At 41.3% G+C, this 14,770-nt stretch overlaps 1 protein-coding gene across 1 annotated transcript in view; it reads left to right on the top strand.

Annotated features, from left to right (window-relative positions):
- Nucleotides 1-130: 130 nt before the first annotated feature.
- The window catches only part of atp13a1 (ATPase 13A1), a 114,072-nt gene continuing 99,432 nt past the window's right edge, over nt 131-14,770 (top strand). Inside the window, exon 1 of the mRNA XM_069927574.1 lies at nt 131-506. Within this exon, the coding sequence (XP_069783675.1) occupies nt 165-506 (342 nt within the window). The 5' untranslated portion in view covers nt 131-164. The remainder of the gene's footprint in view (nt 507-14,770) is intronic.

Here is a 14,770-nt window from a genome sequence, read left to right as displayed (position 1 = left end):
TAATATATCTTAAAAAGTTAAGAAAATATCGAATATTAGATGTGAATAAGGAGCAGGTTTATACTGTGGGCTCTTCCATTCTATCTCAGAGCGGAAAGGCTGGTTGTCATGCTCGGCACGTGACCCGGAAGTCGCAGTTGCCACCTGGGGGTCACGTGGACGGGATGCCGGTTGCCGTGCAGCGTCACCGTGTCGGGCCTGCGACCCCGAGCCCGGTGATGGAGGCGGGCAGGGAGCCGAGGCTCCGGCGTTCTGCCGGCCTCCACGAGGAGCTGGTGGAGAGTGTGTCTCTGTACCGACGCCGGCCTCTACTCCTGCACGGCACGCTGGGGCCCTTCGCCGCGCTCTACGCCGCCTGGCTCTACCTGTGGGTGTGCCGCTACGGGGTCAGCCAGTACCCGGAGGCGGGTCTCGTCGCGCTCGCGGTCCTCGGGATCGCGCACATCCTCACCGTGCTGTCGGGCCATTGGTCCGTGCACGCGCACTGCCTGCTCACCTGCACCACGGTAAGGGGAAGGGGGGGGGGAAGAGGAGAATGAAGGGTGTGCAGGGAGGGGAATGTCACTACAGGTGCACCCTCCTGCAGGCAGGTAACATGAAGAGCAGGAAAACACTGGCATTTGCACTGCAGAGGGAAGACAAACATCTGCAGAAGCCGTGATTGTCATTAAAAACACGGATGCCAGTGAAGTAACACTTGTGAATCTATCAGGGTCATCTACTGCATCAGGTGCTCCCTCCATCGCATTGGAGTGTTCTCTACTTCGCAAAGACCGGGAGATCGCTTGGTTGAACACCTCGGTTCCTTCCGCCGCAATAGCGCAGATCTCCCTGTGGCCACCCATTTCAATTCCCTGTCCCATTCTGTGGTCTCGTGCACTGCCAGACTGAGGAACACCACCTCATCCTCCATTTAGGCACCCTCCCACCGGATGGCATTAACATTGACCTCCAGTTTCTGTTAGAACCCCACCGCTCTCCTTTCCTCTCTTACCCCCCCCTCTCTCTCTCTCTCTCTCTCTCCCTCCCTCTCTCCCTCCCTCTCTCCCCCCCTCCCCCCCTCCACTTTTCCCTCTGTCTCGTTTCACAGAGCTAAAATCAATTCTCACCTCTCTTATCCAATTTACATCTTTTGTTGGTTTGGCCTCTTCCTCGGGTCAGTTTTCTGTCTCTTTATTCTTACACCCTGTTCCTATTTTTTTAAGAAGGGCTCAGGCTGGAAACATTGGTATCTTTACCTCTTGTGGATGCTGTGAGATCGCCTGAGTTCCTCCAGCAGTGTTTTTATGTACAGGACAGATTTGGTTCCATGTGAAAAGACTGGTATCCTCCTATCACCTCTTGCCTGTTAGCCTGTCCCCTCCCCCACAGCTACCTTTTTCTTCAGACATCTACCTGTATTTTGCTTATTACTGACAAAGGACCCAGTCCTGAAACTTTATTTATCCTTTAGATGTTTCGTGATCTACTTAGTTTCTCCAGCATATTTGTGTATTGTACTTTGTGGGTTTACCTGGGTTCAAAGATAGAATGTTCATTACATTTCCACCTGGTCACCAGGATGGGTTGAATGCACCTTGAGGTTGATTGTCTCCATTCCAACTTGGTATTTTCAGATGGATGAAGAATCTTGTGCTTAGTCTACACATTTTGGTGCAGCTGGTTACACCAGGGGCCAGTACATACTTCATCAAAGCAGCTGTGGACGAGCGTGTCCCCACCTATTTGTTCAGGTTTTTCCCCAACTGGAAGCCCTGATGAACACTGAAATCTGGAATCTGCTGAGAGTCATCATAGACATTTAAGTCCAGCAATCAAGAACACAATTCAAGGTGCAGGTGTGACCTACGGAAAGCCATCACCAGATGAAATGGAGATTCTGGATGAGAATGGAAAAAACAAATTATACACAATAGCTGAGACAGGGCCTAAATGACATAACCTTCTACGAAATCAAATCTGGTGCAATTGGAGACAGCAATGCATCACTCCCAGATGAGCTCAGTTTTCTATATCCTCGTGTCTCTTGATGATCCTCTACTGTCAGTATCTAAGGATAACGTGAAGGCTACCTTCAGGAGAGTGAATCCAAGGAAATCTCTGGTTTGGTTGGAGTACCCGGATAAGTACTGAAAACCCCTGTGCTGACCAACTTGCCAATGTATTCATGGACATCTTCAACATCTCACTCCGAAAGGCTTCAAACATACCAGTGCCCAAGAAGAGTGTGGCAACCTGCCTTAATGACTACTTCATTATGAACATGGCTAATCTTTTACCTTAAAACTTTTCTGAACTATCCCCACATCTCTTGATTTCCTGGGTGTTGAAAATTCTATTGCCGTTGATCATGAATTGAAAACGATATTTCTGACCCCCTATGTTCGATCATCTGTTGCACTAATATGTAAATATGATGGTATCACCAGGCATATCTTCTGCCTGTGTCCCCAACCCTACCTTTCATAGCTCTAAACTGACCAGTCTTCCTGGTTGCTGCAAATCATTATTCTTTAACAGCACCCACTGTTTGTCTTGTACAATGCTTGTTTTTAATTTCCTCCCATCCTTCTGAACAGGGCCCCAAATATACCAGCAAATTAGAGGTCGACAGCATCGAGTCCACGCTGCTGAAGATCCAGCTGCGCTGGGTGGGTCACGTCTCCAGAATGGAGGACCATCGCCTTCCCAAGATCGTGTTATATGGCGAGCTCTCCACTGGCCACCGTGACAGAGGTGCACCAAAGAAAAGGTACAAGGACTGCCTAAAGAAATCTCTTGGTGCCTGCCACATTGACCACCGCCAGTGGGCTGATATCGCCTCAAACCGTGCATCTTGGCGCCTCACAGTTTGGCGGGCAGTAACCTTTGAAGAAGACCGCAGGGCCCACCTCACTGACAAAAGGCAAAGGAGGAAAAACCCAACACCCAACCCCAACCAACCAATTTTCCCCTGCAACCGCTGCAACCGTGTCTGCCTGTCCCGCATCGGACTTGTCAGCCACAAACGTGCCTGCAGCTGACGTGGACATTTACCCCCTCCATAAATCTTTGTCCGCGAAGCCAAGCCAAAGAAAGAAAGAAAGAAGAGGAAACACACCTAATATTCAGTATGGCCACTATCTAACTAGACGGCATTAACATAGACTTTTCCAGTTTCCATTAAATGCCTCTCTTCTGCCACCCCCCCCAACCGAGTCTGTCTTTCCAATGACTCTGTTTCCTTTCCTCCAGTTCCTCACCCCCTTCAGAGAGCTACCCCCTCCTCCTATCACTTCTCAGCTTTTCTCCTACCTCCCACCCATATCTACCCCTGATATTCCCCTGCCTCTTCCTTCATTCTCTCTCTCCCCCCCACTCCCAACCTTTTAATTCAGGTGCTGCTAAGTTTCTTCAGCTCTTGTGTATGGAACTACAATCAGCATCTGCAGACTTTCCCATTTAACCCCAAATATTCTTTTTGGGTGAAACACCAGTTTGGCTTCCATCAGAACCGTACTGCATTTGATACAATGACGAAAAGTTTTTGAAAAATAGGCAATAGTTAATGCTTTGTTTACTGCAGGGGTGGCCAACCTTTAAATTTTAAAATTTTAGACATACAGCCCAGTAACAGGCTATAAACTGCCCAATTAACCTACACTCATGGGCAGTATGTCTAAATTAAAAGGTTGCCCACTCCTGGTTTTACTCTCTTCCATAATACTTCACATTGTGGATTTTAAAAAATGTCTTCTATAACTGTTTAAAGCAGGGGAGGGGGGGAAGCGAAATGGGAGACTATTTCCAGTTAACCAAATTTCAATTGAAAGAAGTGTGTAAAGTATATAATATATGCTTTGAAAAGAATTATAGGATTGATCAGTGTCAGTGTGGACTTGTGGAAAGAAAGCAGTGTTTGATTTTTGGGGTTCTTGGAGGGTATGGTTACAGACTAGATAAAGGAAGACCAGATAATGTGGTGATTTTGCAAATTTTTAATAAAGTCTCAAGCAAGAGGTTGGTCAAGAGGTTACAGCACACAGAATAGGGTATATAGTGTGTTTGTTTGATGGATTGAATGGATATAAAGGACACTGTTTGACCTGCTGAGTTTCTCCAGCATGGTGTGTTTTTAATTCAACCACAGTGTCTATTGATTTTCGTGTTTTACTGATTGGATCAGTTATTGTACAGAAAACCAAGTCTTGGAATAAACTGAGAAGGATCTGTTTAGCAGGCTGTGGGCACTTTAAATTGAGTGATTGGTATTCCAGATTCCTTTATTGTCATGTAATATTGCACTGTTTTTATTATACGAAATTGCCTTTAGTCTGCTATAAGGCAGACAGAGTTGCCATCAGCAGAAATTTCCCGGTGCCTCTTACAGTCAGAGAAGGAGAAGCAAAAGAGAGTTCACACAGAGTCACCGAGTATCTATGGATTTTCCTCCAGTGCTCCTGCAGTCTCCGCAGCCCCATAGACCAAACCATCAGTAATCCGAGCTCCAGGTCTAAACCTCTAACATGATTAGGAACCCTTCAGCGCTTGGCACCCAGTCGCATCCCAGTTTTGATACCTGGTACCCCTTCAACCAGTTTTGAGCCTAGCTGTCCATAACCTGGTGTGAATTCTTTGACCACAGGCTCCAGCAGTTTGCAGCCTGCATGGGGTCTTCATCTTAATCCACCAATAATCCACTGCCTGTGTGTTTCTCAGCCGCAGAGCCCCTAACTGGTCATGGTTCTGTGGGTTGTCTCCTCAGCTTCTCCTTCTTAAATGGTGGGGGAGGGGTTGAGGTTTTTCTCCCTGTTTTCTGTTGCCCTGCATTAGTCCTGAGTTTCCCTAGAGTCTGCAACCCCCTTGTGGCTGCTGTTGATTGCAGGCACCACTATTTTGGATCCAGACCCTGAGGTTGCAGGATTTTAAATAAAGCCGCCGTCGCCTCCTTTAAAGCCTATACAGAGCTGGCAGCAGTCAGATGAGGTAGTTGGACCCTATGGGGGAGCGCTGTGTCTCCGGTCCCCGCTCTCTGGAGTGTCCACACCAACAGCAGCGCTGATGTTACTGTGCCACAGTTTTGCCAGATATTAGCTCAAAAAACGGGTACTGCTAGCACTAACTTCAAAATTCAGCTGGTGGGAAAAATGAATGAACATCAACATACTTTGCCAGGCCCATGTCCCCAGCACTAAAGCTTTCTTTACAGTCACCTTATTCATTTGCTTCCAACTCCATACTCCTGAAATGGGCACTGTGTCTCCTGTTTGTAAGAGGCTATCATACGTGGACAGAGGAAAGATTCAAGGAGGTTCTTGGAAGCTTTTTTTAAATGAGTATCTTCATTGGCATGAAAATTCCTGGCCCTTGCGGTTTCCTTAGCAGTTAGTGTATTGCTGTTACAGTGCCAGCGATAGAGTCCGGGGTTCAAATCCTGCAGTTTGTACTTTTCCCCTGTGTCTACGTAGATGTCCTCCGGGTGCTCTGGTTTCATCCCACCCTTCGAAAAGGTCAATTGGTTGTATTTAGGCGGCATGGGCTCATGGCCTGAAAGGGCCTGTACCGTGCAGTCTATCTAAGTTGTAAAAATTAAACCTACTTGCTCCATGTCTATGGTGGATGCCATCTCACTCAGAACTGATCAGCAAACTTCAAGAGCTGGGTGTTAACTCCTCACTGTATGATTAGATCAAGGATTTCCTCACCTCCAGACCACAATCAGTGATGATTGGTAAGAAATTCTCCTCCACAATCTCGATCACCACCAGAGCACTGTGTGGCACGGTATGATAACAACACCATCTACAAATTTGCTGACGATACCATGGTAGTGGGTTTTATAAAGGAAGGGGATGAGTCCACATACAGGATGGAGATTGAACACTTGGCTGAATGCTGCACCACCAACAACCTTGGACTCAGCGTCACCAAAACAAAGGAGCTGATTGTTCACTTCAGGAAAGGAAAGCCTGAGGTTTACAATCCAGTGATCATTGGGGGATCAGAGGTGGAGAGGGTGAGCAAGTTTAGGTACTTGGGAGTCACTATCTCAGAGGATCTTTCCTGGACCCAACACACCAATGGCACCTCTACTTCCTCAGGAGTTTACGGAGTTTGGTATGAAATCAGAAACCCTGGCGAATTTCTATAGAGTTGTGGTGGAAAGTGTGCTGATCAGCTGAATCATGGTCCGGTATGGCAACACCAATACCTATGAGTGTCAAGCCCTCCAAAAGGTAGTGGACACATCCCAGGACATCACAGGCAAAACTCTCCCCACTATTGAGTACATCTACAGGGAACGCTGCTGTCGGAGAGTAGCAGCATTCATCAAAGACCCTCACCACCCAGTACATGCTCTGTTCTTGCTGCTGCCATCAGGAAAGAGGAATAGGTACCACAAGACTCGCACCACCAGGTTCAGGAACAGCTGCTGCCCCTCCACCGTCAAACTCCTCAACAACAAACTCAACCTGAGACTCATTTTGGTGAGTCACGTGATGGAGTAGTGGCCAGTTGGGAAAACCACCCCTCTCCAGAAAAATAGGAAAAAAAGTTAGAAAAAGACAAAGCACAACAAAAATAAAATATAAGAAATAGAAGATAAAATTACAGAGAAGAGAAAGAAGATGGCACCCAAGAAGGAGAAAGTAAAAACAACCGAAAAAAAAGTAGAAAAGTCACCGGAGAAGAAAGCCTTATCCGCATGAAGGAACAGGGAGGTGTGGTGGCGAGGAGCACCTGATCCCCGAGGTTAGTGCCTGCCCTGCGGAATCGCGACCTCCCGGTTGGTGGACTTCAAAAATGGCTCTTGGAGCCAAGCAAATGTGCGCAGTGCGCAATCAAAGGAAAAAAGAGGACAACGACAGGAGGGGGGCTCAGCAGAAGAGTGGACAGCCACAGCATGAAAAGCTGAAGGATGCCCGGCACCAGGGCGCTCAACTGGAGGACGAGAAAGGCGGCAGAGGAGAGAATGAGGAAATAGACAAGTGAGGACAGAGGGTGACCGACAAGAGGATCAACAACAGGAAGCCCGACAGACGATCAGCCCAGGAGGGGAGGACCAACAGCAAGAGGAGGGCTGACAAAGAGATACAAGCAGCTCATCAGGAAAAACAGAAAAGACACAGACACAAAGGAGAGAAGAAGAAGACACAAACACAGGTACAGACACAGAAGAAGAGGAAGAAGAAGACCAAGATCTTCACAGAGAGTGGGGCTGAAGGGGGGTGAAGAAGGCACAGACATGAAGAAATTTATAAAAGGATGGATTCCGAAGGTCCTGGGAATGACAGAAATGCAGGATGAAATGGAAATAGAAACGGCACACAGAGCACAAGCTCTGAAACCACAGATACATCAAAAACTATGATCCATCTTAATAACATTTTTGAGATTTATGACGAGAAAATATACTGGAGCAGGCAAGGAATAAAGTTAGAGAAGATAATAAGCCACTGGAATACAAGGGTCAAAAAATATTATTTTACCCAGACATTTATTTTGAACTCTTAAACAGCAGGAAGGAGTTTAATACAGCAAAAACGATTTTATGAAAAAAAGTTACAAATTCATGTTAAGACATCCAGCTGTGCTTAAAATATATATACCAGGGGAGCAAAACAGATTGTTCTTGGATCCGGAGGAAGCACAAAAATTTTCAGAACGTTTGCAGGACAGATGAAGAGATGTAACAAGAATGAAGAACGGCGATAAAGTATATATAAAGATGTAAAAACAATACATATGTAAAGAACTAAAGCGGGAAAAGAGAAGGGAAAGAAGGAAGTAAGGGGTGGGAAAAAAGAGAGCTTTGTTATGTGTTTTTTTTAAAAAAAGTGTTTTCTGGGGAGGGCTGGGAGGAGTGGGAATAACCATTAGTGCAAAATCAGTTGACGCTTGCGAGCAAGATCGCAAACCAAATGGAAAGGGGAGTTGTGATTGCTCGACAAGGGATAAGGGGCAACTCAGAGAGGGGGGAGCATTTGGGGTTATGGTATTATTGGGTGTGGGAACTGTTGGGGTATTTTATGTTTTAAATGTGTTGAGGTTAATAAGGGAAAACTAAGGGATGAAAATGGGTAAAAGGGGGATGGAGGTGGAAAAGAGGTGTAAGCAAGATATAAGATGGCCATGTTGAACAATATGACTATAAACATTAATGGAATACATAACCAAATTAAAAGGAAGAGGCTACTAAATTTATTGGAGAAGGAAAATATAGATATAGTATCTATCAGGAAATGCATCTAACTGAAGTGGAACATAACAAATTAAAGAGAGACTGGGTAGGACACATAGCGGCTGCATCCTATAATTCAAAAGCTAGAGGTGTAGCCATATTAGTTAACAAAAATGTACCAATCAAAATAGAGGAGCAAATAATAGACCCAGCAGGGAGGTATGTAATGATAAAGTGTCAGATATACTCAAAATTTTGGAATTTGCTCAATATATATGCACCTAACGAGGTGGATCAAAAGTTTATGCAGGATATTTTTTTGAAGATTGCAGACACAAGGGAATATATTGATAGGAGGGGATTTTAACCTCAATTTGGATCTAATGTAAGATAAAACTGGACAAAAGACAAGCAAAAAGAATAAAGTAGCCAAATTTATGGTTAAATCAATGTAGGAAATGAAACATAGATATATGGAGGAGGTAAGATCCAAGAGAGAAGGAATATTCATATTGTTCGAGTAGGCACAAAACATACTCAAGGATTGATATGTTTTTGTTGTCGGCCCATATTCAAGGGAGAGTTAGGAAAACTGAATATAAAGCTAGATTACTATCTGATCATTCACCCCTGTTATTAGCAATAGAACTGGAGGACATCCCACCAAGTACATATAGATGGAAGTTAAACTCCATGCTACTAAAAAGGCAGGAATTTAGAGAGTTTATTGATCACCAAATTAAAACATATTTTGAAATAAACACAGAATGAGTGAAATTTATATTATGGGATGCAATGAAAGCCTTCATTAGAGGACAGATAATAAGTTATGTGACTAAGATAAAAAAGGATTACAATTAGGAAATAGAGCAGTTGGAAAGGGAGATAGTGAGTACAGAAAAGGAACTAGTAAAAAGGGATGATATAACGAAAAGGAGAGAATTGGTGGACAAAAAAATAAAATACAAAACATTACAAACGTATAAGGTGGAGAAGAACATAATGAAAACAAAGCAAAAGTATTACTAACTGGGAGAAAAAACACAAAAAATATTAGCCTGGCAACTTAAAACAGAACAAGCTAAAAGAACGGTATTGGCATCAAGGAAAAAGGACAAACAAATTACATATAACCCAACAGAGATTAATGAAAACTTTAACGAATTTTATGAACAATTATACCAAATTGAGAACGAGGGGAAAGAAAATAAAGTAGAGGAATTTTTAGCTAAAATTGAACAGCCGAAATTGCAAGAAGAACAAAACAACCTAATAAAACCATTTGAAATAGAGGAAGTACAGGATATATTAAAAAGGCTGTCAAACAATAAAACACCAAGAGAGGATGGATTCCCTATAGAATTTTATAAAACATTTAAAGAGTTATTAATTCCTCTTATTCTGGAAGTAATGAACCAGGTAGAAGAAACACAAAATTTGCCAGATTCATGTAGGACAGCAACAATTACAGTAATACCAAAGACGGGGAAGGATCTATTAACACCAGCATCATATAGACCAATACCTCTATTTAACTCAGATTATAAGATGATAGCGAAATTATTAGCAAACAGATTGGCCGATTGTGTACCAAAAATAGTAAAACAAGATCAAACTGGATTTATTTAGAAAAGATGAACAACGGATACTGTCTGTGAACTTATTAATCTAATTCATGCAGTTCAAGGATGCTTTAGATGCAGAAAAAGCCTTTGATAGAGTAGAGTGGATTTACTTATTTAAAGTATTACAGAAGTTCAATCTACCAGAAAAATATATAAATTGGATTAAAGCATTGTATAATGGACCGTTGGTGAAGGTAGCAGTAAATGGATATGTATCGAATCAATTTAAATTAAGTAGGTCAACTAGACAAGGATGTCCACTATCCCCCTCATTGTTCACCTTAGCAATAGAACTTTTGGCAGAACTGATAAGAATAGAAAATAAAATAAAAGGGATAAAAATAAATGAAAGGAGTATAAAGTTAGCTTATTTGCAGACGACATAATAGTATACTTAACAGAACCAGAGATATCAATAAAAGAATTACATAAGAAATTGAAGGAATACGGAGAAATATCGGGGTACAAGATCAACGCAAATAAAAGTGAAGTGATGCCAATGTGTAATACAGATTATACAGAATTTAAAAAAAGAATCACCATTTAAATGGCAAGCACAAGCAATCCGATACCTGGGGATCAGGTTAGATAATAACTTAAACCACTTGTACAAACTAAATTATCAGCCACTACTAAAGAAATTGCAGGAAGACTTAGAACATTGGAAAGAATTACCGTTAACATTGATAGGGAGGGTAAACTGCATTAAAATGAACATGTTCCCAAGGATACAATACTTATTTCAATCGTTACCAATTCCCTCAACAGAATCTTTTTTAATGAACTAAAGAGAATAATAAGGAAATTTTTGTGGAAAGGGAGGAAACCGAGGGTAGCGTTAGATAAATTAACAGAGAGGTATAATCAGGGTAGTTTGCAGTTATCAAACTTTAAAAATTATTATAGATCCGCCCAATTAAGGTATTTATCGGATTTTTACCAGACAAGGGAAAAACCAGACTGGACTAAGATTGAACTAGATAAAATAGGGGTGAAGGTACTGGAACATATACTTTATAAGTGGGATGAAAAGTTGGTGCAATATAAAAGCTCACTGCATCATTTACTTAATACATGGAAGAAGATTCACTTAGGAAAAAAAACAAATTACCAAATACCAAAATTATTATTGACGCAAAATCCACTAATCCCTTTTACAATAGATAACCTTTCCTTTAGAGAATGGGAGAGAAAAGGAATCAAAAGAATAGAAAATTGTTTTTTGGGAAATAATTTATTAACATTTGAACAGTTGAAGTACAAATGTGGAATAACTCATGGTACAATGTTTGCATATCATCAATTGAAAGCTTATTTAAAGGATAAATTGGGAAATAGATTGAGATTCCCTGAAGTAAGCAGCTTTGAATATGTGATTACAGACACAATGATAATTAAAAGATTTATAATAAATATGTACATTAAGCTGAAAGATGAGGAAAATGATGAAATAAACTATAAACCTGAACAGAAGTGGGAAAAGGATTTAAACATAAAGATAAAAAATGAAGTTTGGGAAAAATTATGTTCTGGAACTATGAAGAATACAATAAACACAAGGTTATGTATGATACAGTATAATTGGTCACACAGGTTATATATCAAGCTCCAAAAGTTTAAAAAAAATGGGATCTAACATATCAGATAGATGTTTTCGCTGTGGGACGGAAATGGGAACAAAAGTACATGCAATTTGGCCATGTGAGAAAGTGAAAAAGTTTTGGGAAGATCTAAATCAGATATTAAATAAAATCACAAAAAACAACATACCAAAAAATCCAGAGATCTTTTTCTTCTAAGTAACAAGTAGTAAGGAATTAGGCCTCCAACTGGATGAAGCGCAAAAAAGATTTATTCTGATAGCTTTAGCTGTAGCAAAAAAATGTATAATGTCAACTTGGAAATCAGAAGAGAGCCTGAGTGTACAGCAACGGTACATGGAAATGAATAAATGTATTCCATTGGAAAAAATAACATATAATTTAAAAAATAAAGTCACATTGTTTGAACAAATTTGGGAACCATACACAGAACCTTGGACCTCCACCCCCTAAAATGAAAATGATAAGAAGACAAAACAACTGGATTCAGTGTGTAACAAATAGATGATGCAATTTTCTTGTTCATTTTCCTTTGTGTGAAGATATTGTTTTATGGTTTTACTGTATTGTATATGTTGATTATTTATGGGTTTTGGAGGGTGGTGGGAAGAGGGGAGGGAGGGAAAGGGGGAAAAAAGGGAGAAAATGCCACTGTAAATTTAATGAGAAACATTTGTACATATTTTGGTTGATATGGTTCACAGTGTTAAAAATTTTAAAAATTATAAAACAAAACTTGAGTGTCATTTAAGGACTCTTGCACACTTTTATTGATTTTCATCTTGATCTCTCTGTAATGCAGTTTGTTTACTTTTGTTATCTGTTTTTGTTTGGTCACATGTTTCACACTATGCACAGTCTTTTTTTGCATTATCAATTAGTGGTAATTCTGCCACGCCTGCAGGAAAAAGAATCTCATGGTTGTATGTGATGTCATGCAAGTACTCTGATAATCTGAAATCCTATAATTTCATGGGCTCTCATCTGGTTAAACAGCCATGTGTGGCACCTTGTCAAAGACCTTTATTGAGTCCAAGTATACAACATCCGCTTCTTCTCCTTTGACTAGCCTGCTTGTAGTTTCCTCAAAGAATTGTGGTAGATTTAGCAGGCAAGATTTTCCCTTAAGGAAACCATTCTGATTTTGGCCTATCTTGGACAAGTCATGTACCTCCTGCTACTCCATAACCTGATCCTTGACAATTGACCCCCAACAACTGTTAGGGGTCTTCTCCTGTCTCCCTCCCTTTTTAAATAATGGAGTGACCTTTGCAATTTTCCAGTCCTCTGGAACCATGGCAGAATCTATTGATTCTAGGAAATCATTGATGTCTCCACAATCTACCGTATATTGATGCTTCTTTCAGAACCCAAGGGTGCATTCCATCTAATATGGGAGTCTTGGCTCCCCTTAGAGGATTCATCTTCTAAAGCACCTCTCTGGTGATCATGACTGCACACCTCTCTTCCCCGACACCCTTGAAAGTCAAGTATACTGCTAATGTCTTCCACAGTAAAGAGTGATACAAAATTCTCATTCAGTCCTTTGCCATCTCCTTTTTTGCCATTATAATTTCTCCAATATCATTTATTATTGGTCCTAAATCCACTCTTGTCTTTTTTTAAACTCTAAATATACTTTTTAAAAAAATGCTTTTATTTTTTGATTTTATTTGCTAGTTGCCATTTAAAGTTTATCTTTTCCTTTCTAATGATCTTCTTGCTTTCTGCAAGCTTTTAGAAGTTTCCCAGTCTTCTGTGTTCCTGCTAGTTTTTCCTTCCTTGTATGCCCTTTTGCTTTAAGTTTTCTTGTCAGCTACAGTTTTAATTTTTCCATTCAGATATGTTTTTGGATTATACCTGTCTAAACAGTTTTCCCCGCAGAAACTCCAGCCATTGCTGTTCTGCTGTCCTCTCTGCCTTTCCAATCAACTTTGGTCAGTTCCCCTTTTATACCTCTTAGTTCCCAATATTCCAGTGGTATACTGACACATCGGATTTTGGTTTCTCCCTATCAAATTCTGCCTTCTCAAGGTTCCGTTTCCTTCAGTACTTTTATCAACTCTGATTTATTACTCAATACCCAATCCAGAATTTCCATGTTCAGCCTAGCCACAAGCTGTCTAAGAAGCCATCCTGAAAGCATTCAATAAATTCCTTTTCTTGGGATCCAGCATCATCCTGGTTTTCTCAATCAACCTTCATATTGACTATTGTGTTATTGGTAAAGGTTCCATTCTTGTCATGTAATACAACATTTAGAATATAACATACATGAAATTCTTTAACTTTGTTTACCGTCCAGCACCCCTCACAGAAATGAGGTCCCAGCAAGGAATGAACTCGTGACCCCTGGTTTACAAGACCAGTGCTCTAACCACTGAGTTATATTGCCCATTTTGTATACATTCTTGGCTACTTTTTGAAGGCCTGTCTAATCAAGGATCTTTTTTACCCTTGCAGTTTCTTAATTCTGCCCATAGGGATTTTGCATCTTCTGATCCAATGTCTCCTCTCTCCAAAGTTTTAATTCCATTTTTAACCCACACCCCCTCTGCATACTTTCCTGTCCTGATATACTCAGCATCCATGGATATTTAGTTCCCAGCTGTGGTCAGCTTTCAACCACGACTCAATGATGGCCACAATGTCGGATCTGCCAACTTGCAGCTCTGCTACTAGATCATCAAACTTTATTTCTTGCACTGTGAGCATTTAACTGCAAGGGCTTCAGGCCTGGATTCATCACACTTTAATTTTGTTTCCAAAGTACCCCAAGATAAAACCTTAATGTTATGCAATTTTCTCCTATTGCCAACTTCTCTAGCAAACCTGCCTGCGAGGATACAAGGTCCCTTCCCATTCAGGTGCAAACTCCTCTTTTTACAGAACATCTTTTCCCCAGAAAAGATCCCAAGGGTACACAAAACAATGTTTTACCTTTGGAGGTGGATAATTGTAAATATAAAACATAGAAATCCGCTGCACAGGTCTTTCAGCCTATACCATTGTCCAACTTCAGCAATCATCTCTGCCATGTTTTTGTTGTACTCTTCCAGGAGTACATCTCGAAATTTATCCTCCCTAGTTCTTGCATAATAACATATTTTCTCCTTCCCTAATTACTCCAGTATCCTGATTTGACTCATGGGCACTTGGAGAAGTAGCATTTGGGAGAGATGTTGAGGGCCCTGTCCAATTGTTGGGGACTTAAGGCAGATGGCCATCTTGTGTCCCATTTGAGTAATCCCTGTGGTTCACACATTGACTTTACCAGTCACCTTCAACTTACAAAACTGGAGTCATCCTTGATCCAGAAAAATTGCTGTAGAATGTGTTCAGTGTGCTTTTACCAGAGTTAATAATTTGTAAACCAAATCTCA

This window comes from Narcine bancroftii, chromosome 3 (assembly GCF_036971445.1).
Source record: "Narcine bancroftii isolate sNarBan1 chromosome 3, sNarBan1.hap1, whole genome shotgun sequence".
Classification (NCBI taxonomy): domain Eukaryota; kingdom Metazoa; phylum Chordata; class Chondrichthyes; order Torpediniformes; family Narcinidae; genus Narcine; species Narcine bancroftii.
This window is presented reverse-complemented; position numbering and strand designations above follow the sequence as displayed.